This window comes from Zeus faber (assembly GCF_960531495.2).
Source record: "Zeus faber genome assembly, chromosome: 5".
Taxonomy (NCBI): Eukaryota; Metazoa; Chordata; class Actinopteri; order Zeiformes; family Zeidae; genus Zeus; species Zeus faber.
The window spans coordinates 33,316,236-33,341,097 of record NC_137192.1 but is presented as its reverse complement, the minus strand read 5'-3'; the positions used below and the strand labels follow the sequence as shown (position 1 = coordinate 33,341,097).

The 24,862-nt window shown below is 48.9% G+C and overlaps 1 protein-coding gene across 1 annotated transcript in view; it reads left to right on the top strand.

The window, feature by feature from the left end:
• The window catches only part of LOC307231105 (sodium-coupled neutral amino acid transporter 3-like), a 36,766-nt gene extending 14,063 nt beyond the window's left edge, over nt 1-22,703 (top strand). The window contains exons 6-17 of the mRNA XM_080001674.1: nt 7,150-7,223; nt 7,488-7,580; nt 7,834-7,915; nt 10,764-10,846; nt 11,501-11,559; nt 11,915-12,061; nt 12,833-12,912; nt 13,278-13,378; nt 13,778-13,902; nt 15,586-15,730; nt 16,684-16,787; nt 22,181-22,703. Of these exons, the coding sequence (XP_079857800.1) occupies nt 7,150-7,223; nt 7,488-7,580; nt 7,834-7,915; nt 10,764-10,846; nt 11,501-11,559; nt 11,915-12,061; nt 12,833-12,912; nt 13,278-13,378; nt 13,778-13,902; nt 15,586-15,730; nt 16,684-16,787; nt 22,181-22,285 (1,198 nt within the window). The 3' untranslated portion in view covers nt 22,286-22,703. The remainder of the gene's footprint in view (nt 1-7,149; nt 7,224-7,487; nt 7,581-7,833; nt 7,916-10,763; nt 10,847-11,500; nt 11,560-11,914; nt 12,062-12,832; nt 12,913-13,277; nt 13,379-13,777; nt 13,903-15,585; nt 15,731-16,683; nt 16,788-22,180) is intronic.
• The last annotated feature ends 2,159 nt before the right edge of the window (nt 22,704-24,862 follow it).

Here is a 24,862-nt window from a genome sequence, read left to right as displayed (position 1 = left end):
AAAGCGTAAAATATAAGCATATTAGAACTTCTGGAGGCTCAGCGGAGTCCAGGTTCCTTTGCATAAACATTGCTGAAAACGCGGCACTTCTCTGTCAAGTCTCTTGTGCAGAAGACCCCCCCCCCACCCCAGCCCAACACGGTGTAGTGACTGCCCCGAGACATGTTCACGGTCACGGCAAAGCAGGGTCTCGTCGGTCACCGCCGACGCCGCAGCGTGAAGGGGAAGATGTGGTTTCCAGTTTAGCCGAGGCAATTCGTCCTCCGGCCGAGGGCGAGTCGGTGTCGCACGCCCAGGTGACAGACGAGGGCGACCGACGCGCATTACAGTTTTCTGGGTTCCCATGGAACGCAGCGGGTCCTGTGCGGAGCGACCAGCACACGCTAATGTCCAATGTCTCTCCCCCCCCCCCGGAGCCACACCCTGCGCATCATAATATTGGAAGATGATGTCACAATGTGCCCCACTCCACCACCCTTCCTTCGTTTGTCTGCTGCACAGAGCTGCGCGGCTGAGCTGCGCGTCTCGCTGTTCTGCTTGCTGATTATGACTGTCACACGTGTTGTGTGTCCAAATTCGACACTGCACGTCCTTGGGTCCCCAGCAATACACCCGCCAAGTGTGAAGTAGATCGGATCAACGGTTGTCGAGATAATCGGTAGATTATTATAGGTAGATGTTGCAAAGTGGCTAGCGCTGAATCGGAAGGAGCTTTATATTATATTGGTTTATATTGGGCATTTTTACATCTTCGCCGTAAGCATATTATGTGAAAATGTATGAAGCCATTTTTTCTCAAACGTTTGACATTGTAGTGTCGCTCTTTAATCCTCGCGAATTTTCGACTCTGAGGATGAAATGTGGTGAATCGTTGCTGTTTTAAGTCATTTTCTTTCTTTTTTTTTTACTTCTGATAAGGCAGCGTTGTTGATTTGATAAAACGCCAGTATACAGTATGTTTTGACCATGTTGGGCCCATTTTAATACAAAACACCCATGAGCCACGAAAGGTTATTCAGAGATTGTACCCAAGCTCCTTTTTCTTTATACAGGATGTTCCAACATTAGAGAAAGCTCCTTATTATGAGCTGAATGGCATGACTGTGGTTTTTCTGCTGTCTGGCTGAATGAACGCTGTGTAACCATTTTCTCCCAGTTTTTTTGGCACCTGCGCTGCAAAGGGCCCACAGTTTCTTGCTATAGGAAAAAATCATTTATTCATGCGACACGGAGCGCATGAACTTAGTTGTCGGGTCATTTAGGCTTACTTCGATACATAAATATATTGATAAATAGGTGAAAAGCTAGATCAAAAGAGAAACAATTGACAACTAAACCAGCAGTTTTTCCATGGATCAGACTATTCTTCCGTCTATTTTGTCTCTCTGAATCTTCCACCGTGTCAACGGCCCAGACAAGCGCAGCACATGCTTCCCTGAGCTCATAAATGCGTTATAATGTTATTATGCAAGCTAAGAAAACAACACTTTGTTGAGCATTAGTGTTAAGTGGGCTTCTCTCATTCTCTCCACTGACCAAGTGGCCCGCCGAGGCCCTTCTATGGATTGTCAAACATTGTATTCATCCGTTAGCAGTCGTACAGATTGCTACGAGCCACAAAGCATCATTTCACTGTGAAATGCCTTCGCTGGCCCTCTGACGGGTGGGATCACCCTAAAAAGATGACTCTCGGAGGAGATGAGTCATATCCTACAAAAAACTCATCGCCATCGGGGGCATCGCCACTTAATTTGGCCTGTATTGTGCTTGAGTCGAACAAAGACCACTGGCTTGTATGGGGGTGGCATCCACCGTTTCCCAGTCTCCTTTGAAGTCTATGTAAAAATGTGGAGGGTTGGACTCATACGATCCAAGTCCTCCAGTTGAGGGCGTAATATACAAAATCATTTTACATTTAAATATATCCGTAGTTACCCTTTCCTAGCAGTGTGTTATTTATTTGGTCAGATAGCTGCAGAGGCCTGAGCGGGTTGGTGCACTTGGTCTGTGCAGGAATGCAATGGGGCAGGAGGCGGGCAAACTAGAGCGCGAGAGAGTAGCCCAAGTGTGCCGATCCGTCAGACTATCAGCAGATCTGTCCTCCCACCACCACTGCAACCGCTCACTGATCTGCCACCAGTCAGCCCCGCATTCTTCTCCATCGCCCGGACACAAACGCCATGTGAAAGGGGCCAAGAGCTGCAAGTGGAGGTGAAAGCCGGGCCTTTACAGAGAGAGGGCAAGAAAAGGAGAGAGTGGGGGCGGGAAAGAGAGAGGGAGAGCAGTTAGAGAGCTAACCTTGAACATTCAGAAAAGTTAACAAAAACTTTGAATGAAGAGGGAAAAACGTTTGGGTTGTGCTACAACCCCGTTTTACGAATGAAGTAAGAGAGTTCTTACTATGCCTTGAGCTGTCTCCAGACAGCTCCACTGAATAAAGCTGAAAGCCCTTTGTAACCAACCAAGTCTCAAATTGACCCTGACAGGCTGTGATTGGGCCACTAGGGCATCCATCATGAGGCCCGCCCCCCAGTATATAGTATACTAGGTCACCGTCTGCCATACTTCCTCTGACATATTCAGCTCTTGAGCGAGCTGGTCAGTGAGGCCACTGGTAAGAACTCTCGTTCTTCATTCGTAAAATCAGGGTTGTGGTACAACTCAAACATTTTACTTAATTTTGAACTTCAGTTCTTACTATGCCACACTGAATACTCTCAAGCCTCACTGACCACGAGGTCAGAACCAATGTGACCTATGCAACCCCCCAAAAGGCAGAGACATAGGACAAAGGGTCTGGGTAGTCCATTCTAAGGACCAACTAGCAGATGTCACCACAAACCCCAATTCCAGCATAAAAGAACCCATCCATAACGTGCTGAGGTTTCCCTGAGTTTCCACTTGTGGGGAGCGGGATTGAAGATTTCCCCTGCTGCCTGCGTCAGGTCCGACCAAAGAGGTAGCACCCATGGCGTACCCGCGATGAGGGACCTCAGGACCTCGCCATCGCTTTGTGTTGGTCCTGGTGGACTACGCAACCCGATACCCTGAATTGGTGTTGTTGCACAATATCTCTGCAAAAGTGTTGCGCCAGCACTGTTTCAGGTCACCCCTCGGTAGGGGTTCCGAAAGGAATCCTGTCCAACCAAGGCACATCCTTTATGTCATGTACACTTCAGAAACTTTACGAGCTATTTGGCATCCGCTCAATTTGGCCCATCGTGTACCACCCCTAGACCGACGGCCCGGTGGAGCGGTTCAATAAGAAGCTGAAGAACATGGTTCGTAAGTTTGTGCACGACAATAGCCGGAATTGTGATAAATGGTTGGACACTCTGTTGTTTGCTGTGTGGGAGGTTCCTAAGTCCTCAACGGGATTTTATCCCTTTGAACTCCTCTTCGGCAGCAGACCCCAGGGGTTGCTGGACCTAATTTAAGAAAACTGGGATGCAGGGCCTCACAGACTGAAATTCAGTATGTTATGGACCTGCAAGCAAAACTCTAAACTCTGGGTCACGTATCACAGGAGAATTTGCTCCAGAGCCAGGAACATCTGCAGCAGCTGTGAGACAGAGGGGTGCGTATGTTTTTACCTGGAGACAGTGTGATAGTTTTACTCCCAATGTCCAGCTCTAAATTACTCGCCAGGTGGCAAGGACCCTTTGTGGACACGTGACAAGTAAGGGAGGTGGATTATGAGGTTGAGCGAACTGACAGGGCTGGGGCGACTCAGGTGTATCACCTCAACCTCTTAAAAGCGTGGAGAGAGGGGTCGTCCATTTCTCTGGCCACCTCAGTGATTGGGAAAGACGAGTTGGGCCCGGAGGTTCCAAAAAGCAACCAGACTCCAGCCCTTTCAAATGACCATCTCTCGCTGGGCCAGGCTGCGGACATGGCCACTTTACAGCAGCAAATTGCAGTCATGTTCTCTTCCCTACCAGGCCGCACTTCTTACAGAGGCCACAACGTTGGAACAACCCCGGAGGTGAAAATATGCACATGGCTGTACTGCCTTCCCAAGCATAAATGCAAAATTATGTAGGCAGAATTGATGCTGGAAATGGGGGTAATAGAGAAGTCTACTAGTGACTGGTGTAGCCCCATCGTGCTAGTTAACACGCCCAATGGGTAGATTCGGTTCTGTGTAGACTACCGGAAGGTGAACAAGGTGTCAAAATTAGACGCGTACCCAATGCCCCGGGACGACGAGCTACTTGACTGGTTAGGCTTAGTTTTTTACGGCACTGGATTTAACCAAGGCCCACTGGCAGATTCCCTTGTCTCCAGAGTCCAGGGAAAAATCTGCTTTTTCCACTCCGCAGGGGTTGTACCAACCATGGCGATTGCGGCCAGGGGGTAACGTGGTTCTGGGGTAACGTACTCTGAGTGCACCACCCCTCTAACCAATTTAATATCAGAGCTGGTCCAGTGGACAGAGCAGTGTCAGCGGGCGTTTGAGAGGATAAAGATATCCCTCTGTGGGGCGTCGGTATTGCATACACCTGACTTTACTCTCCCTTTTTGTCTCTAGACTGACATATCGGACAGAGGGCTAGGGGCAGTGTTGTCCAAGCAGGTCTGAGGGGGTCGACCGCCCACTCCTTTACATCAGCAGGAAGCTTGCGAACCTTGAGACGAAATACAGCACCGTGAAGAAAGACTGCCATTGGTCCTTGCCATCAACTGGGCGGTCGACACCCTCTGCTACTACCTTCTTGGACACCCTTTCCCCCTCTGTTCAGACCACGCCCTGCTGCTGCAGTGGCTCCACCACATGAAGGATACCAATGTGCAGATCACCCGGTGTTACCTGGCTCTTCAGCCCTTAAAGTTCAAGGTGATCCATAGGCACAGACAGCTTCCTTTCCCATCAGGGGGGGGGGGGGGGGGGGTTGTCCTAAGTCAGGCGGTTGGGGGGGACCGTTGTCTGATCTCATCTTTAAGTTGTCCCTTATATTTATTTTCCCGCACTTGAGCACCGTTACACTGTTAACTGTTTGTGAATAAAACCTGGCGTGTAGCCTCAACTCCACCTGCAACCTGCATCTCTCCCAGTCTTTCCCCCCAACCTTCTACACCGCGTAATGGCCAGCCCCCGGGAGAGATCCCTGGATGGGTGCACCTGCTCTTTTACAAAACAGCGTTGCAGGGTTCTTATCCTGAGCAGACCCAGCAGGACTGCAGCTGAGGCAGCCGCCCTCAGGCCCAGCAGGACCATAGCCCGACCTGCCCTGACAACCTTGCGCAGACACAGCGCACAGAGCTGCTGAGACCACAGCCATACTCCTTGTCGGAGTCACTCCTGCACGCATTGACCGATGGTTCAGATCGAGACACAAGTACACTGGGCTGGAACCAGAGCACTCTTTTTCCAATTCACTAGAAACCCTACACTGCGGAAATGGTCGAGTAGGGCCCTGTGTGGGAGTGTGCCAACTCCTTGGACCTTGCTTTTATCAGGAGATCGTCCAGATATGATAGAACCTTTACTCCCTGGGTACGCAGAGGGCCACACAAATAGTGAATATTTTGGGGGCCCGAGAGAGACCGGAGGGAAGAAAACAAAACTTGTGCAGCCTGTCTTGAAATGCAAACCTCAGATATTTCCTGTGCCTTTCCACAATTGGTATGTGAAAGTAAGCATCTTTCAAATCCACCAAGAACCAGTCTCCCAATCGGTTAGGGGTGATGGTGGGTTAACATTCAAAGAGCTTTCTCAATGTTTTGTTTAAAATTCTCGGGTCCAGAATTGGTCTCAGAGAAGAGGTGTCTTTATTTGGAATGAGGAAATATCTGCTGTAGAAATCTGCAGTTTCGCTCCCTGTCCACTACCAGCGAAGGGTGCCCTTCTCCAGCAAGGACAATTTCCTGTTTCAGGATGAAGGACGTTGAGTCCAGGTGTCCAGGGTCAAACTGGATGAATGCCAGGATGGAGGAGTGCGTCTGCTGTGGAGCGCCCCAAGACAACCTCACCTCCTTTGTCAGGTCCTCCAGCACGGAGAGCGGATGTGGGTGGGGTGGCCGAGCCACAGCCTCCATAAAATAGGACGGGTTCGGAGTCTGTTCACAGGATCCCCAGCTTCGCCAAAGCTCGCTCCAGGGGGCACGCGCGCTACTGGTCGGTCCGTTGGCGGTTTGTGAGTAGCCCCTTGTGCCTCCTCACTTGGCTCTTATCCTTCCCCCTCCTCCGCCTGCTCCTGAGAGCCCCATTGGGCTACGTGGAAGTCCCCTCCACCTCCTCCCGTTCCACCTGGCACCTGCGCACTGCAGCCCGCACATGTATTGAGGTCTGCAGCCGACAAAATTCCTCTTTTTCTTCCGTAGAGAGGGCTTGCATGCTGAATAGCAGAAGAGAAAGTATGACAGACGGTGACCTAATATACTACAGTATATACTGGGGGGTGGGCCTGATGATGGGTGCCCCAGTGGCCCAATCACAGCCTGTCAGGACCATGTTGAGACTTTGTTGGTTAATGAGGACTTTCAGCTTGATTCACTGGGGCTGTACGGAGACGGCATAAGGAATAGTAAGAACTCGAGTTCGAAACGAAGTAAAACAGTAAAACAGCGAGTCTGACAAAGGTTGTTTTCATTTACATAAACATTCACGTTACCACTTACTGTTTATGTGATATTTATATGCAGAACCAACCCCTATTGAAAGGTAGAATGGTCATAGCCATAGTGTGTCTAACTTGAGCATCATTATCGTTCCACCATGAACAAGCCAAGATGGAAAAGATCCATGCCCATTGGTGTGGTTGGCGAGCATTGTGGTTCCAGGCAGTGTCACTGTTTCCACTTCCCCTCTTGAATGTTTCTCCTTTACCAAGTGCTCTGGATGCAGATGGGCTTCTAGAGGAGTCTGCTCGGCCCTGCTGGAGTCCAGGCCAGGGTGAACAGAACCACGGGGGCTCCGGTCTTCAAACACTCTCTGTTTAAACATTTACAACGTGTGTCTCTATACTGCAGCTGTGTAAATAGTCGACAATATAATGTACAGAGTAGGAATGTACTCCACAGCGTCAATTCATTTTATATAATTGCTTTGTCATTTAAAACAAAAACAAACATGATGGCAGAATGAATACCTTGCTAATAGCTGAGATGATGGTTGATATGGTTATTGTTGCTGTGTCTCTTTTACAGGGTCCTACTCACTGTAGTGGCAGGTCTCTCATCCTACTCCATCCACTTACTGCTCAAGTCATCTGGCATTGTCGGTATGTATGTGTACGTTGTAATCCTAAAAAAAAAATGCCTTGTCAGAAAAGTGTTGATAGAAAATTCTTCCTCTATCGCTTTCTGTAATGGGAGGAAAGTGAAGAGATGGGTTGTTCCTTCGGCGAAATGAATAGTAATGGAATGTCCTCCAAAACATAACCTCATGTCATGCATATAGTGCTTCCTTTATTGTCGGGACCTCGACCTTGTTGCTTTGGATTTACTTGATGGGACTATGCTGTCACCTGGTATTTGTGCCACAGGTATCCGTGCATATGAGCAGCTGGGCTACAGGGCTTTTGGGACGCCAGGCAAGATGGCTGCCGGCATCGCCATCACCTTGCAAAACATTGGAGGTCAGGCGCTATGTCACACAGCCATCACCCCTTCTTCCTTCCCACATATCTACAGCGAACCTCTTTCTCAATAATTTGTTCAATTTGTAATGAGAATGATTTTCTTCATTTATTGTGTAAATGTACACCACATAAGTATTTTTGTCCCATTCATGTTATGCATTGAGTTGTACATTATTATTATTATTATTATTATTGTTGTTTTAAGATGCATCTTATTAATAAAAGCGTATGCATGTGTGTTCATTCACAGCCATGTCAAGCTACCTGTACATAGTCAAGTATGAGTTCCCTCTGGTGATCCAGGCCTTCCTCAACATCGACAACCCTGCAGGGTGAGAGCTCCCCTCTGTGCATCTTTATTGACATGCACAAAATGTAATTTTTCAATCTAAAATCTTCTGTTTATGATCATAAGTAGTTAACATACATCTAATAAAAAGAAGAGTATCTTCATTTTGTATTAATTTGTTCATTGGTGTCACTTGGGATGACTAGATAAAGGAAGAATCGCTGGAACAATTACATTTATAGACAACATTATTGTATTATTGGAAACGGTTGCCATCCGTTTGCAGCAGAGCGCTGGGGAGCTCTAATCCGCCACCGCTGCCAGTTCCCTCCGTGATCTTGGGTCAAAAGAGAAACCTCTGGTGGGGGTTTTCCAGCTGGCGGGCGCCATCGGAATGAGCACGGCTGGGAAAGTGACCCTGAGTGGAAAGGGCAACACGGCCACCGAGACCCGCACTGATTAAAACACTGCTCGGCTCTAGGAAGGAGAACGCACTTCAGCTTAGATCAGCTGTATTATAGTCCCACAGGGAACCAAAACACAGATACATCTGTAGATAGATAGATGCGTAGATAGATAGATAGATAGATAGAAATTTGGCAATATACAATTAACCTCAACAATTCACATTCTGAAATTGTGCAAGCTTGCATAAATACAGTATATATATATATATATATATATATATATATATATAGAAACTACATATATTGTGTTATAACTATCGCGTGTAACAATAAGAGTGTGTATCAGTCTAGTCTATTCTTAGTTTTTCAGAACCAGGCACCAGAAGGGAGATGGAGATATTCGGAGTGCAGTGGGGGTTGACGGTCTGAAATGTCCTCCTCTCTGAGATTTACGCCGACAGCTCGACAGTAACGTGTCACGAGGCGTCCTTAAAACCGGCACGTCAGGGCGTGTCAGGCGGGACGGCTTTATCACTTGGCCAATAACACTAGTGCGCACCATTAACCACAAAGTAGTGACTGTAAATTATTACGCGGTTGTTTAAAACACCTGCCTGGTACTTCATCTCTGCGCTGTCTGGCTTTGCTCGTGGAGCGGAGTGAAGCGCTATGTGCTGCGGACCAACGGTCAATATGTTGATTTGAAATGACATACTGTGCTGCCTCGGGCGTCTAATCCACTCAGTGGGTGTTTGTTTGCATTGGTGCGCACACGCGCACGCACGCAAGCACACACATGCATGTGTATTTCTGCGTGTGTATTTCTACGTGTTTATTTGACGGGGCAGCCCACTGTCCAGCTCTGTGTGTTTGTGTACATGTCTGTTGGAGCGGGCAAGCTGTCAGAATGCTGAGAAGGAATGTTCACTTGTGCTTCTTTCTGGATCCTCACACATCCTGTTCTTTGCACTGCGTGTGAATATTCACTAATTGTATGCGTGTATGTAGCCTGTGTGTCTGTGTGTGTGTGGGCGTGTGTGTGTATGCAGTCTGTGCGCGTGTGTGTGCAGTCTGTGCGTGTGTGTGTGTGTGTATGTGTGTGTGTGCGTGCGTGCGTGCATGTATGTATGTGTGCGTGTGTGTGTGTGTGTGTGTGTGTGTACGTGTGTGTGTGTGTGTGTGTGTGTGTGTGTGTGTGTATGCAGTCTGTGCGTGTGTGTGTGTGCGTGTGTATGTGTGTATGTGTGTGTGTGCGTGCGTGCGTGCATGTATGTATGTGTGTGTGTGTGTGTGTGTACGTGTGTGTGTGTGTGTGTGTGTGTGTATGTGTCTGCGTGTGCGTCTGTGCGTGTGTATGTGTGTGTGTGCGTGCGTGCGTGCATGTATGTATGTGTGTGTGTGTGTGTGTGTGTATGTGTGTACGTGTGTGTGTGTGTGTGTGTGTGTGTGTACGTGTGTGTGTGCGTGCGTGCGTGCATGTATGTATGTGTGTGTGTGTGTGTGTGTGTGTGCGTCTGTGCGTGTGTATGTGTGTGTGTGCGTGCGTGCGTGCATGTATGTATGTGTGTGTGTGTGTGTGTGTGTGTGTACGTGTGTGTGTGTGTGTGTGTGTGTGTGTACGTGTGTGTGTGTGCGTGTGTGTGTGTGTGGGTGTGTGTGTGTGTGTGTGTGTGTGTGTGTGTGTGTGTGTGCGTGTGGGCTCTTTGGCACAGCTGATGAGTGATTGTGCCCCAGAGCCAGATGGCTGAGCAGCTCTGGTTGGCAGGCGGACAGAGGGTGGGATGAACATCTACACTTTAGAAGAGTGCGTCTATTGTACGGATGTTTGATCTCCGTCACGTCCGCCACCTTGTGCAGCACAATGATTACCTCTAGTACGTAAAATAGAGAGAGAGGGAGAGAGAGAGGGAGAGAGAGAGAGAGAGGGAGAGAGGGAGGGATCCGGCCTCCGATGCAGCATGGGGGAGGCAGTGCTGCCATGTGGTTATCGAGCTCGACTCGTTCATTTCCTCCTTCCATCGACGGGGTGTTCCTGCGCTCTGGACAGCGAGGGCAGCGAGGGCGTCCCGGAGGCCATCTTGGCCAGGCGTCCGGTCAGAAAGTCGGATGCCGCCGGGGGACGAGTGTACTACAGTGTGCGCTCCATCCGGGCCGACCGCTGGGCTTTTGTGACTTTGTTCCACTGGCTGAGGGATTCCCTGCTCCCTGCTCCTTCTTTTCAATGGAGGAGAGTTGGATTGGTTTGTGCTATCTTTGTATATTTATTTGGTGCGTTTTGTGGAAGCCCAGATGTGTGACACGCCCCAGTCAGGAGTCAGTGTATTCCCATCTAGCTACTGACGCGGTTTGCACCGTGTTGTCCTCGGTCAATACCTGACAGACTGAACGTGCTTTGACCCCCTCGGGGCCGATTACCGTGCCGAAGGCAAGATAATACCTAATCAATCCACTTGTTTTGTCGTTTATTTCTCCCTTTGTTTCCAGTGAATGGTACATGAACGGAAACTACCTCGTGATCATAGTGTCAATCGCGGTCATCCTACCTCTGGCTCTGATGAAGCAGCTCGGTGAGTTGAGAACCGCCTGCTCGGGCACACTGCGATACCCATCCAACTCATACTTTGATCGGGGATGTTTGTCACGAGCGTCTTGATGACCAAGGTTGTTATCGTCATTAAACCCGACTGAACTAGTCCTAAAACAAAGCACATCACGCGCAAAGATTAATAGATTTGTGATCAAGCTCGATTGGAGCTACTGCATTATTACAACAAATCATGCTCCTGGGGCGTCCTGGGGGCTCAGCCGGACAAGCGCCGTATACAGGAGGCAAAATGCCTGCAGCGACCCGGGTTCGATTCCAGCCCGTGGTCATTTGCTGCGTGCCCCCACCGCCCAAGCTTGTTCCTGTGAACCTCAAGTGTCGTCCCTCTCACGTCGCCCGAGGATTCCATCCGCCGCCGCCCTGCGAGAGCGGGGCCCTATGCAATCAGAGGAAAGAACCGAACCCAGTTTAGACGGGCGAGGGGGGTGAAGAAGGGAGAAGGGGTCCGTCCCCTCCCCGTCCGATGGCAAGGAAAACCAATCGGTTTACCCCGTTAAATGAGCTGCATCAATCCCCTCGGCGCGGCCGGGCTCGCCGGCGTGCCGCCGTCCCGGCGAGGGGAGCGCGTCCGGACGGGAGCGGGACTAACGATGCTCACGACGTGCGTGTGTTGCAGGGTACCTGGGATACACCAGCGGCTTCTCCCTCAGCTGCATGGTCTTCTTCCTCATTGCAGTAAGTCTCCTCACACCACACCTGCGCCTCAAACACCGTGCCAATTCTGCCCGCTGGGGTGGAGATTGGGATTTCTCCCCTCCCCGTCTCCCCCTTTGTAGCACCCCCCCCCGTTCCTCAACTCGTTTTCACGGGCTAGTGTTGGTGCCCTGCAGCTGCAGACTGAGATGGTTCTGTGGGTTTCTCTGACCTAGTTTTTCCTGTGCGCGCTGTAATCCGTGCAAACCGCGCTCCCTCGCTTCCCACTCTGTGTCCAACTGAGCCTTCGTGTATCTCTCTGCGGCTGCGGGTCGGGGTGTTTGTTTTTTTAAATTAAATGTTTGTGTTTTTTCCATTAACTCCGTCCGTCCCGCAGGTCATCTACAAGAAGTTCAACGTGCCCTGCCCCTTTGTCAGCTTCTCGTTCAACAGCACCGTCAGCGTTCTGAACGACAGTGCGGTGCACGCCGGCGGGGCCGTCAATCCCGCCTGCGTTCCCAAAATGGTCAACCTCAACTCGCAGGTAGATGCGTGCGCCTCTCTCCGTTCCCCTACCACATTCACCCGCACTGCCCCCCTCCCCACTGGCACTCATGGTCATGTTCCGCTTGCTGAGGACACAAATCCCAAATCCTTGAGCCCCTATGCATCGTGGAAAACAAACAGCTGCAACCCAAAAGACACGGGGCCCCTCAGAAGGGATGGTTGGGGCCTCTATCCAGGTGATTATTAGGACCCACAGAATGAGATCAACGCAAGGCTAGCGGCGCGGCACAAGCCCCTGCCCAAGACGTCCGTTTCTACAGAGTGCATTTCACTTTGTGCCCCCCAAAAATATCCAGCAGAAAGTCTCAGATGGGAAAGACGTGGCATTTCTCTTGAGTATTTGAGTTACCGTGCCCTAAATCTCAACCTCAACCGACATCCTGAATTGGCTTAATTACAACAACATACTTTATTTGTACGGTGATTTTCTCCAGTATCTCAGAGACAGAATGTCGTGTAGTTGTCCCTGATTTATATGAGATCCTATAAAGTGTTTATTTGGATCCCTTATAGATTTCCCAAGCCTTGTGAGCGGGATCCCCGCTGCTTAGCAGCTCAGACGCAGCAGGGGCCTTCTTAAACAAGCCGCGGCTGGCGACTGTCCAGCTCCGAGTTAATCACAGAGAAACCGTTAAAAACCTTTGTGAAGTGTCAGAGGGAGTAATGGGCTGTGAAGCGCTCGCTTGGTGGCGGGACGTCTGGGATGGCGGCGCTGTATCTATGGTGACATGTTGGGGTTCACTTTCAGACGGCCTACACCATCCCCATCTTGGCGTTCGCCTTTGTGTGCCACCCCGAGGTTCTGCCCATCTACACTGAGCTGCGCAAGTATGTTCCCCACCTTCCCAGAATGCAACACCGCCGCTCACGAGAGGTGTAAGGCTACTGTGTCTGCTTCCTGCCTGGCCGCTCATAACCTAGCCCCATGCGTTGCTTCCACATGATTTTGAGATATGGATGCCCTGCTTGTACGGTGTGGCATGTTGTTAATTTTCAGTCGACATCGCGCTTTGAACCACTGCTACACGTTTTGAAGAAAACTACAGAATGTCTGAGGTGTATTATATGTGACAAAAGTAGACCCAAACCTGGAAACTATATTTTAATGACTGATATATTTCTGTTTTTGTGGAGATATACTTTACGGGTGGATTGTGTTGACAGTGTGTCCATGAAAATGATCCTGATTTCAGCCCAACCAAGAAAAAGATGCAGCATGTGTCCAACATCTCCATTGCAGTCATGTACACCATGTACTTCCTGGCGGCTCTTTTTGGATACTTGACTTTCTACGGTGAGGTTTAGGCCCCAGTATAATTTTAATTCTATTTTTCTGCACGGGCTGATTGTTCTCGTTTATTAGGTTATGCACGCTCAAAAAAGCTTTGTAATTGCCGAGCCACAGCTAATGCAATAGGAGTTTAAACCGTTTGCAATGAAGTTTGCAGACACACTGATGCAGCTGCGCCCCCTGCTGGTCACAGCACACACAACACCGGCTGTATTATGTACTGGTTAGCGCAGTTGTGGAATATGATTATTTCACTTATTCATAGAAATATAAAGTATATCAATATGAAGTAGCCCCTCCTTCCTCAATATCAACTGATATCTATTTGATCATATCGCGGGAACAACTCAGATGCCTCCGAGGCCTCATCCTCGATTACGTTTCTCTTCGTTTCTCTTCCAGGTGAGGTGGAGGCCGAGCTGCTCCACACCTACAGCCGCCTCGACCCGTACGACACTCTGATTTTGTGCGTGCGTCTGGCTGTGCTCACCGCCGTCATACTGACCGTGCCCATCGTGCTCTTCCCTGTAAGTCAACCTCTGCTCCGTGCGGCACACAACATGGAGGCCGGCGGCCGTGGGGCGCTGAGCTCATTCAAGATTTTTATTTGTCACATACATATACATACTTCCATACATATATGCAGTGAAATGTAATGCAACGCACCCGGTGATAGCACACAATAAGTCCTAGGAAAAAGTACAAAAATAAAATAAAATAAAAAGTAGAAAATTCCTTTCTAATAGACCGACTAACTGACTCCTAAAACGTAATACAGTAAGTGGAATACTTATAGAATAAGATAAAAAATATATAGAATAAAATACAATAAAAAATAAATTGAAATAAAATGGAATAGGTTGAAGGAATATGCCTATGTATATACAGATATGTGCATTTAAAGTGGCATGTGAATTAAAGTGGCATATGAATGTGAATAGTGTGAGGTAGTGTTTGGGATAATACAGCACAGTATACAACAGTACGGCGCAGCAATTAGGCATCACGAACAACCCTGAACAGTGATAAAGTATGCGGTACAGTATGCTACATACAGTACAGTAGGTAGTGGAGCCTAGTGCATGGCTCAGTTAGGACCCCTGGTGAGGTCAGCGTTGACAGTTCTGATGGCTTGAGGGAAGAAACTCCGTCTCAGTCTCTCTGTTCTCGCTGCGTGACTGCGGAGGCGCTTGCCTGACCGCAGCAGCTGAAGCAGTCCGTTGTTGGGGTGATGAGGATCCTTCATGATCCTACGGGCTCTGCTACTACACCTCCTGGTGTATAACTCCTGCAAGGGGGGGAGGGTAGTTCCAGTGGTACGTTCAGCTGAACGCACCACCCTCTGCAGGGCCCGCCTGTCCTGGGCAGTACAGTTCCCAAACCAGGCAGTGATGTCGCCTGTCAGGATGCTCTCCACTGCTCCAGAGTAGAAGGACTTGAGGATCCTCACCGAGACCCGGAATTTCCTCAGCTGCCTGAGGTGGTAGAGACGCTGCCTCGCCTTTCTCACCAGAGTGTCTGTGTGAACAGTCCATGTTAAGTCCTCTGTGATGTGGACTCCCAGATATCTGAAGCTGCTCACCCTATCGACAGAAGTCCCATTAATCCACAAGGGCGCGTGCGTCCTCGATTGTGATCCACGCCTAAAGTCCACAATCAGCTCCTTGGTTTTGCTGACGTTCAGGTGTAGGCTGTTGTCCTGGCACCAGAGTGACAGGTCAGCCACCTCCTCGCGGTAGGCCTTCTCATCGCAGTCGGTGATCAGGCCCACGACCACGGTGTCGTCAGCAAACTTGATGATGGTGTTGGAGCTGGACCTGGCCACACAGTCATGTGTGTACAGGGAGTACAGTAGGGGGCTGAGGACGCAGCCCTGGGGGGATCCTGTATTCAGGGTGAGGGAGCTTGACATGTACTTCCCCACCTTGACCACCTGGGGGCGGCCTGTGAGGAAGTCCAGGATCCAGGTGCACAGCGGAGCATTCAATCCTAGCTCCAACAACTTGACAGCCAGTCTGGTGGGAACTATGGTGTTGAAAGCTGAACTATAATCAATGAACAGCATTCTCACATAGGCCCCCTTCTGGCCATCCAGATGCGTGAGCGTGGTGTGCAGTACCTGAGAGACCGCGTCATCCGTTCCATTCAGCATGGATCCCAGCAGAACTTATTTATTTGACACGTTTGTTTTTTTGTTTTTTTTCCCAAAGGTGCGGAGGGCGATCCAGCAGATGCTGTTTCCCAACAAGACCTTCTACTGGCCCCGCCACATCGCCATCGCCCTCGTTCTTCTGACCTTCATCAACATCCTGGTCATCTTCGCCCCCAACATCCTGGGCATCTTCGGCATCATCGGTAGGTCAGACACAGATTGGCCCAAACAGTGAGCTTTGTTTTTACATAAAGAACGGTTAGAACCACTGGCTTATTCTCATGCACTGGTAGGTTATAATAAGTCAAATAGATGACAAAATACATCGATCCCAAGCTCCTACTGTAGCTATTTATTCTTTTCTAGGATCTAGACCCTGGTAAAAAATGTATGCTTACAAAGCATTGTTTGTTTTTAGAATCGGCTCTGAAACACATTTAAAAACACACATATGTTGAACCCAGTTACACATGCACTCCTTATTTGCTTGTCAAATGTTCCTCGCTACTAATAGAAGAGAGGAATTTGTGTTTCGGCTCGAAAGCACAAGGAAAGACACTTGTCAGTTTGTTTACGGTGTAAGGCACAGAACTATGAAGTGGATCTACAGCCAAAATGACTCAAATGATAAATCATTTATTTATTTTTTGTCTCTGCGGGTGGTGATTTGGCTTCTTAAATATATTACTGGGCTGGGCACTGCTGCTGCATCAAGCATTAGCATCATCGTCATCGTCAGCATCATCATCATCGTCGTCATCATCATTATGGGGGGAGTGGCTCCAGAGGAGGCAGAGCGGGTTGTCTTGTAATCTGAAGGTTGCCGGTTCGATCCCCAGCTCCTCCTGGTAGCGTGTTGATGTGTTCTTGAGCAAGACACTTAACCCCCTAGCTGCTCCCCGGGCGGCGCTATATGGAAGCCCACTGCTCCGAGATACTACGTCAGTTACTAGGACGTGAAATGCATTTCCTTGCCTCAGTACTTGTACTCTGTGCAATGACAATTAGTTTAATCCGATCACAACATCTTACACCCATCTCAGCATCAGGAAATTATACCAAAACAAAGTTTCCAAAACAATCACACAGTGCGTCACAGTGATGGTGCGGTCGGCTGACACGAGTGCGTATAATGTTGTTTTCCTGTGCCTGTCAGGTGCCACGTCCGCCCCGTGTCTCATCTTCATCTTCCCCGCCGTCTTCTACATCCGGATCGTCCCCAAAGAAGAGGAGCCCATGCGATCGACCCCCAAAATCCTGGTAAATTTAGTTACATTTATGTATTAAAAATAAAAAATAAAAATCACTATTAACACTTTGCTCCCAGAAACAGCAACAAAGGACAGTAGAGCTGAGAAAAGCATATTGTGATCGGAGGAAGCTTGAATTTCTTCAATGGAACAATGCCTATCTGTATTGTTAATGAGTAATATTACATGAGAGTTAAAATCGAATCTCACGCTTACAGAGTAGATACCCAAAAGAAGGCCGTCAGTTAGGGATGCACCAACACCATTTCAGCACTCCAGCCCCGAGCGCAGGGTGCTGATACCAGCTGAACTGTCCCCAGCAGCATTGAGGTCAGGGATGAAGACTGTGTGTGTTTTCAGCTTGAGGAGTGAAGCGGGAGGTGAGCTCGCCGCGAGCAGCAGCTACGTCATGTTAGTTTGGGTCTGGCTTCGGTAGCGGAACACTTTTCATCGGTGCAGCTGCTCGGGCGCCGCCACGACCCTTTCTCTCGTGTCGAGGGGCAACACAGGGAGCAACGTGACTGGTTTGCCCGAAAACCTTCGCCGCAAAAAAGGAGCCAAAAGGGGGCGGCTGAAACACTTTTGAGCGGAACAATGAGTGGCGTTTCTTGACGGAGAAATGATCGACAGAGATGAACCGAGTAAAATGGCGGAAATGGAAGCAAATAAGGCGCCGGGGGTCCCCAACAGACAGCTCTTCTGCATGACTGCCGCCTCCCGGAGTCAGTTCACATCTGCAGTGTCCGGTTTGTCCGTTTCTCTGCAGAGAGCTGACCGGGCACCCCCCCGCCTCGTTCACCTCCACCACGCTGCAGTTTGTCCTTTAACCCTCCTCCCGTCAGTCCCGATCGCTCCATCACATCCTTTCTCTGGGAAGTCTCATTTCCCGCAGCGAACAAGCATACGTTCGGGCGTTTTCCGGTACCTGACGGTGTTCACATAGTCCGGTCGGATGCTTCCCTGTGCTGTGGAGGCTCCCGTTCCGTCACTATGTCCTGTTGTTGGTCTGGTCGTCGCTACCCCCTCTCATTCCCTCCCCGGCTTCTCTCCATAGCCACTCTATTTATTATTGCACGTAGTTGTCTTCCTCTTATCTCCTGGCCCCAGTGCTGCTGCCACTCTTTATTGATTTCCCTCCATGCGACACCCTTTCCCGCTGATGTTGAACGTTTAGGTGTGGTGTCTGTTTTCTTTTTTAACAGCATGCTTGGCTCATTTGTCCGCGCTGTCATTACCCGTAATGCCCACGTGTGCAGGAAGCCAAACGAGTGTCACCACAGTGCTTTGTCTTATCACGCGTGGGTGCATTTCCGTTATCCGTCTTGGCCATGAGCGGGTGAACCTGGCCGGACGCTGTGCAGGCCGGACGCTGGGTCACTACAGATCAGAGCTCTGCTGGGTTTGGCTTGTTCAGCCCGCTCCAGAGCCGTCCAAATGGCAGACGACTCCACCCTTCCTACGCTGAGGAAGTTTGATGTCCGTTTGCATACCGACGCTCTGTGGCTAGGAACTGGTGATGATGTTGCTGCTCCTATGCACAATCTGAGGGCCCGAGCCTGGATCACATCCAATCCTCCAAGCACAGTTTTTCCTGTGGATCCACAGACTGTACTTCTTCCTTTTCTTCTTCTTCTTTGGGCTGCTCTCGTTAGGGGTCGCCACAGCGGATCATCTGCCTCCAACACCTCCTGTTCTGCGCATCTTCCTCCCTTACACCACCTTACGCCTGCATGGCCTCCCTCACCACATCCATAAAGCTTCTCTTTGGCTTCCTCTTTTCCTCTTGCCTGGCAGCTCCACCCTCAGCCTCCTCCTCCCAATGTAACGCTCATCTCTCCTCCACACGTGTCCAAATCATTTCAATCTGGCCTCTCTCGCTTTTCCACCGAACTGTCCAACCTGAACTGTGCCTCTAATGTCCTTGTTTTGATCCTGTTCATCCTTGTCGCACCCAATGAAAACCTCCACATCCTCAACTCTGCCACCTCCACCTCATCCACCTGCCTTTTAGTCGGTGCCACCGCCTCTAAACCATACAACATGGCTGCTCTCACTACCGTCCTGTACACCTTCCCCTTCACTCTTGCTGGAACCCTTCTGTCACAGATCACTCCGGACACTCTTCTCCACCCGCTCCACCCTGCCTGTACTCTCTTCTTCACCTCCCTCACTCTCCGCTGCTTTGGACGGTCGACCCCAAGTACTTGAACCCTTCCGCCTTCTCCACCTCCACTCAGAATCAGAATCAGAATCAGAATCAGAAATACTTTAATAATCCCAGGGGGAAATTACTTTTTACACTCCTTGCATTCTCAGCTTTTCGCCGCCCTCCCTCCCATTCAGGCACATGTATTGTGTCTTACTCCTGCTGACGTTCATTCCTCTTCCCTCTTATGCATGCCTCCACCTCTCCAGACTCTCCTCCACCTGCCCCCCACTCTCGCTACGCTTCATCCGCGAACGTCATAGTCCACGGAGATGTGGATCCACATTTTACATTCCCATAATCCAGGCTTGTCCTAATTAGCTGTGTGTGTGTGTGTGTGTGTGTGTGTGTGTGTATATATATATATATATATATATACAGTGTATATATTTCAAGGATGCTACATCAGCTTCCCAGTCCAACCCTACAAGGCATCTCATCTCCTCACATTTATAACATATTTTGCACTTATCCACAATCCACTACTACTTTTAATGTGCTCCCTACATGTTAATCTAGTCAAAATATATTCCTAAAAGTCTAAATGATTCAACTGTCTCAATTTTGTCTACCTCGCTTGAAATTACTATTCCTCACCCCTTTTCATGTGAAGAACATTACTTTAATCTTTTCAGCTGAAAACCTACAAACCCATTTCTTCTCCCACGTCTCAACTTGATTTATTCCTTCTTGCAATTGTTTTAACTTTATGGCTCAAATTTGACCTCTTTCCCCACAGAGCCCCATCGTCTGCAAATAATGATCTTCCCATAAACGATACATTTCCAAAGATGTCCTTTATCATAATAGAAAATGGAATGGAAAAATACTGACCATGATGATGAAACATGTTGAAACTGCTGAAACAATTGCAACTGCCTTTGTGACCAATGCATACGACTACACCCTCAGCAACTGCCTTTGTGACACCCTCACAGTCACAGTCCATGTGACCTACGTGATGACGATATGCAAATATGTTTCTCTAAAGAAAAATACAGCATTATCGTCCTACCATGGCACTGTCTTCCTTTTTATTTTGCCTTTACTCTTAGGGATGGATCTCAGTGCAACTGTTCCAATACCTTTTCTTAACCAAAATTTCTATGGTCACGTTACTGTTAGTCTGGTTCAGATATTGGTCACTCGCTACCTTAATCTTCTGCCAGTTAGCTTTCCCAAATACCCATTTCCCACTTAAGTCATAGATGCATTCATGTTTGTCGTGCACAAGACTGGATAAAGGTCATTACCTTTGCTGTGTTAACATCTGCAGTGTTCTTGTTTTGACTCGATCATTTTAGCAGACTTCATTTCTCTCAGCTAACAAGTCTTCTATTACCTGGCAATTAACTTTTCTCCTTTCCCCCCACAATGTGTGATGTGCATTCAAGTCCCCACACCACACAATGCTTGCTCTATTTCCCCTTCTGTTTCTTCAAACTGGTTCAATTCTGTTTTCATGCAAGGGTAATAATAATTCACAACCACTAATTCCTTCCTCCTTCCCACCCATACGCCATCCACCACATATTCCAATTATTTTTTCCAATACACAGTACTCAAGGCAAGGCACGTTTATTTATATAGCACATTTCAACAAGGCCATTCAAAGTACTTTACATAAATCATTAAAAGTGTTAAGACAAAGTGCAAAACAAACACATTATACGAGGATATAGAATGCATAAAGTTCAAAAATGGAATACATAAAAGTTACGGTGCAAGAAATTAATCAAAGAAACCTTGTTTTACTCTTTAACAATTATTTCGCCTATTCCCCGAACAGCGTTTTACCTGGTCAAGGTGATATTCCGGACCTGGAGAACCGGTCTGGAGATCTCTTGAGTTTCATGAAATCGCCGTTTCGGATGGGCCAGAGCAGTCATAATACAGTGTGCCCATTTCAACAACAAGGAAATACAAAGTGCTTTACATAAAACATCAGAAGCATGAAGACAAACGTGCAAGAGAAACACATTGTAAAAGGAAGAACCCATTATAAAGTTAAGAGATAGAATTCATAGAACGCATAAAATCAAGTCATAGAAGTGACGTGCAAGAAATTAATATTTGGTTTGGTGAGAGGCAGCGGCAAACAGACGTCTTCCGCCCTGATTTAAAAGAGGTGAGAGTTGCAGCAGAAACGCAGTTGGTTTGGAGGAGTCCCTTGCTTAATAAATGTGAACCTCGACCTCAACCCTGTCTTTCCTGTGCGGCCATCTTAACTGCCTCTGCATGACAGACTTTTTAACCTTCATTCTCATCGTCGAGTTGCACCTCCACCCTCCACCCTCCACCCCCAATAAGCAGCGCCGTGACTCCCTCCACAGTTATGACACGTCGGTCTCACTCCCTCCCCACGCTTCCCATTTTGACGACCCCCACCATGTCGAGCGCACCTTCTCTTCCCTTTGCACACCTTGGCCACCGGCCCAGATTCTTGGCGGCTCAAACATCTCGTTGGCGTTGGTGTGAACTCTCTTCCTCTGCCTCTCATGAGTCCAAAGCGTGACTCGTTTGGGGGAACCTTTGTTTCAGGCTTTCAAAATCTGCCTCCTGTTTTCTCGGCTCCCCTGGTCATTCTTTCTAGCGCTTCCGACTAAACTATTCCGCAGCCTAGTGTTCTCTGCCCATTGCTTCGTGTGAACTGTCAGAGGTCACCCAGAGGTCACCCCCGTCGACCCACCGCTCCTCCACTCTTACCACTTTGACTTCCCCCCTGCCAATACTAGTCATTTCCTTTGCCTTCTCCACCGGCACGTCAGTGGAGCATCCTATGAGCAAGTTTCCATCTCCCAGAGCTCTCGCATCCTTCCCTTCTCAAACTCGTCCTCCAATGGTTTTCGGACGAGCTTTCTTTGCTCCCTCAAATGGGAGCACCCCCCCCTCCGAGCTGGGGGCCGCCCCCCCCCCCCCCCCCCCCCCCCCCCACGGCTGCTTCCCGCTCAATTGTGCCGTCGTCAGAGCCCCGAGCGCTGATCCCGGGGGTGGACGATCAGATGATGTGCGGGTGGGGCGAGAGGCAGCTCTCTTCCAAAAAAAAGAGGCCAGAGGAAAGTCAGTGGACGTAACAAGCACAGTGTGGGACTCGATGTGCGTCGCTACTCTCGGCGTCTGATTTTGGAGCGGTCTGATCCTTGTTTATTCTGTTGAAATGATTAAACTGCCTCACTGACTCTTCCTGTTTCCGGCAGGCTGCCTGCTTTGCTGGGATCGGCTTCCTGTTCATGGTAATGAGTCTAAGCTTCATCATTATCGACTGGACATCTGGGAGCAGCAAAGCCAGCAGTGGTCACTAGGTTACACTTTTTATACCTATAATTATCTTTTTATTGCATTTGTGCGGCTCTGTGTTGGTATTTTTCTTTTCTTTTCTGTTTTTCACTCTGTTGAAGATTGCACCGGTCACAGATTAGTCCGTAGAGTGCAGCAGGGCTCCCTTTCCTCCGACCAGGGTCGGCGAGCCCCGCTGGCGGACTTTCCTGGGGGGTTGTCGCTCGTGCGTCTCTTCGCTGATGGGCCGGGTGCATGAAGATGAACGCTGCTGCTCGGAGGCTGTGCCTCCCGGGGAGGAGACGGGAGGAATGACCGTGGCGCCCCAAGAGGCGGCTGTCTGCATGCACCTGGTCCACCGAAGAACATCAGCCCTTTATTTAAAGAAAACTCTAAAAAGAAAATCAAAGCCACTCACATTCACGGTCGCTGTCTTGATTGAAAAAAAAAAAAAAAGCATTTATTGAAAAAAGAAAATACATTTCATTGAAGATTTTATCATATTTTAAATTATTCAGATAGCTACATTGTTTTTTTCTGTGCAATGGCAAAGTACACGTGGCATTAAAAGATACTGTACAGAAAGAGAGATGATGGTATTTTGGCTCCACTGCTGCTACTGGGTTTCAACATCCACACCTCCACCCTCAGTCCGCAGGGGACAGCAGGACGCAAACATTTTAACATCCCTTGACTATATGAAGTAAATGTATTTTATCAAGAGAGTCCCATTCACAAAAACCTCACAAATGGCAGTATTCCGTACGGACTATCTTCTGCGCTTTCCGCGTCAGTGTGGGAAGTGTCATATCAGTAGCATTAATGCGTCACAGATGTCTAGATTACAGCCTTACAAAAAAAGTACAAAAAAAAAACAACCCACTATCCTGGGCGAGGAACTTTCTCCTCCGCGTTGTCATCAAGTGGTGAAAAGAAAAGAGCCCGATGAGCTGAAATCCCTCCAATGGCATTGATCAAAGGGATACAGTTAGTGTGTGTGTGTGTGTGTGTGTGTGTGTGTGTGTGTGTGTGTGTGTGTGTGTGTGTGTGTATAGAAAGAAAGTTCACCTTTAAATGCTCTTCATGGGGACGGTGTGATTCTATCTGGGAAGCCTTGTTCCTGAATATTTACGGAACGTAATCAGAGAAAAGCAGAATAACTATGAAACGACGCGGTCACTTCAGTATGCGGGGAGTCAATTTTGGTGTGTGTGTGTGTGTGTGTGTGTGTGTGTGTGTAATCCCACTTGATCCCCGACGCGCACCGGGGCCGCTGTCGTCTTGAACGCCACCCCCAGATTCGTCCGTGAGCCGTAGCACCTCCGCTCTACGAGCACGACCTGTACTTACCACCAGTATTCACCACGGGACACGCAAACAACGGCCTCCGTACGACGCTCACGTATTCGATGGGTGTGAGCGTCGTCGAGAGGCGCCCCCCCCCTTTTATCGGTCCCGGCGTGGACCTCGACGGGCGGCGAGCAGCGGGGGAAGGCGGAGCGCGGCGCAGAGCGCCGCCTCCCCCCCCCGCGCTTGGCTCCGGAGACCCCCCCACGACCCACGACGCCCTCGTGGAGTTCGCGACTAATCGGTGGACGTGCTGTGCGGGGTGGTGTTTTTTTTTGTTTTTGGTTTGTCCCCCCCCTCCCTCCCAAGTGTCCGTGTTGTTGTAATACCAGAAAACATGGCTCTCGCGTATTTTGGAATCGTGGTACTTAACATGCGTGCGTGCCGTCGAGGCGGGACCCGCCGGGACCGGCCGCGTCCCCCTCTTCTCACTCGTACTGTAGATGAATTGTTGTTTTCGCACTAAGTGGTTGATTCTTGTTCCGAGTGTTAAATCGCCTCTAATTCAATAATTTGACGTAAGGCCGACTGGGGGGGGAGGGCGTCGACAGCTCTGTTTTGTATTTTTTTGTTTGTTTTGTTTTGATGTCTTTTGATTGTGTCGCCCGTCGTGGCTCGGCGGCGTGCTCGTCGTCCCTCGGTCGCTATCACACGCACCGGCTGCTCCCTCTTCTGGGATACGAAACAAAACGAAACTAAAAGAAAAACAAACAAAAAAAGAAAAACAAACAAAACAGGCAACGGGAGGCAGCTCGTCGGTACGTGACGTGCGTCTGCGCCAGCCCTCGAGGGCGCGCTCGAGGTTGCGCGGCCTGCACGTCGTACGCAGTCGGTACGTGCAATGCAAAGCTGTGACGCAACGGCCGCTGCAGAACGAGCACCCTCCCAAAAACGTCAGAAGTTGTGGTCGGTCTCGTATCCTAATTGTATCTGTGATTTATTGAATTGTGTGTGACTGAAATAAAACCTCCACTATTGACGTCAGCCAACGTTTATACATAATGTATATAAATGTAAACCCTTTATATCCTACATGCATATCTAGTTTGTATGATGTAAATAGAAGGTCAAGTTTCCGTCTGATTAAAACAATTAAATGTAATCATTTTCAAAGTGCTTTTGAACTCTTTGCCCTTGAATTTACAGTATGTCTCTATTTTCTTGTATCTCAGTATATTTTAATACATTGCCGGCAATTGTACTGTAAGCAACGTGGCAATAAAGATATTAAGATAACATTATTTAGTAAAATTATT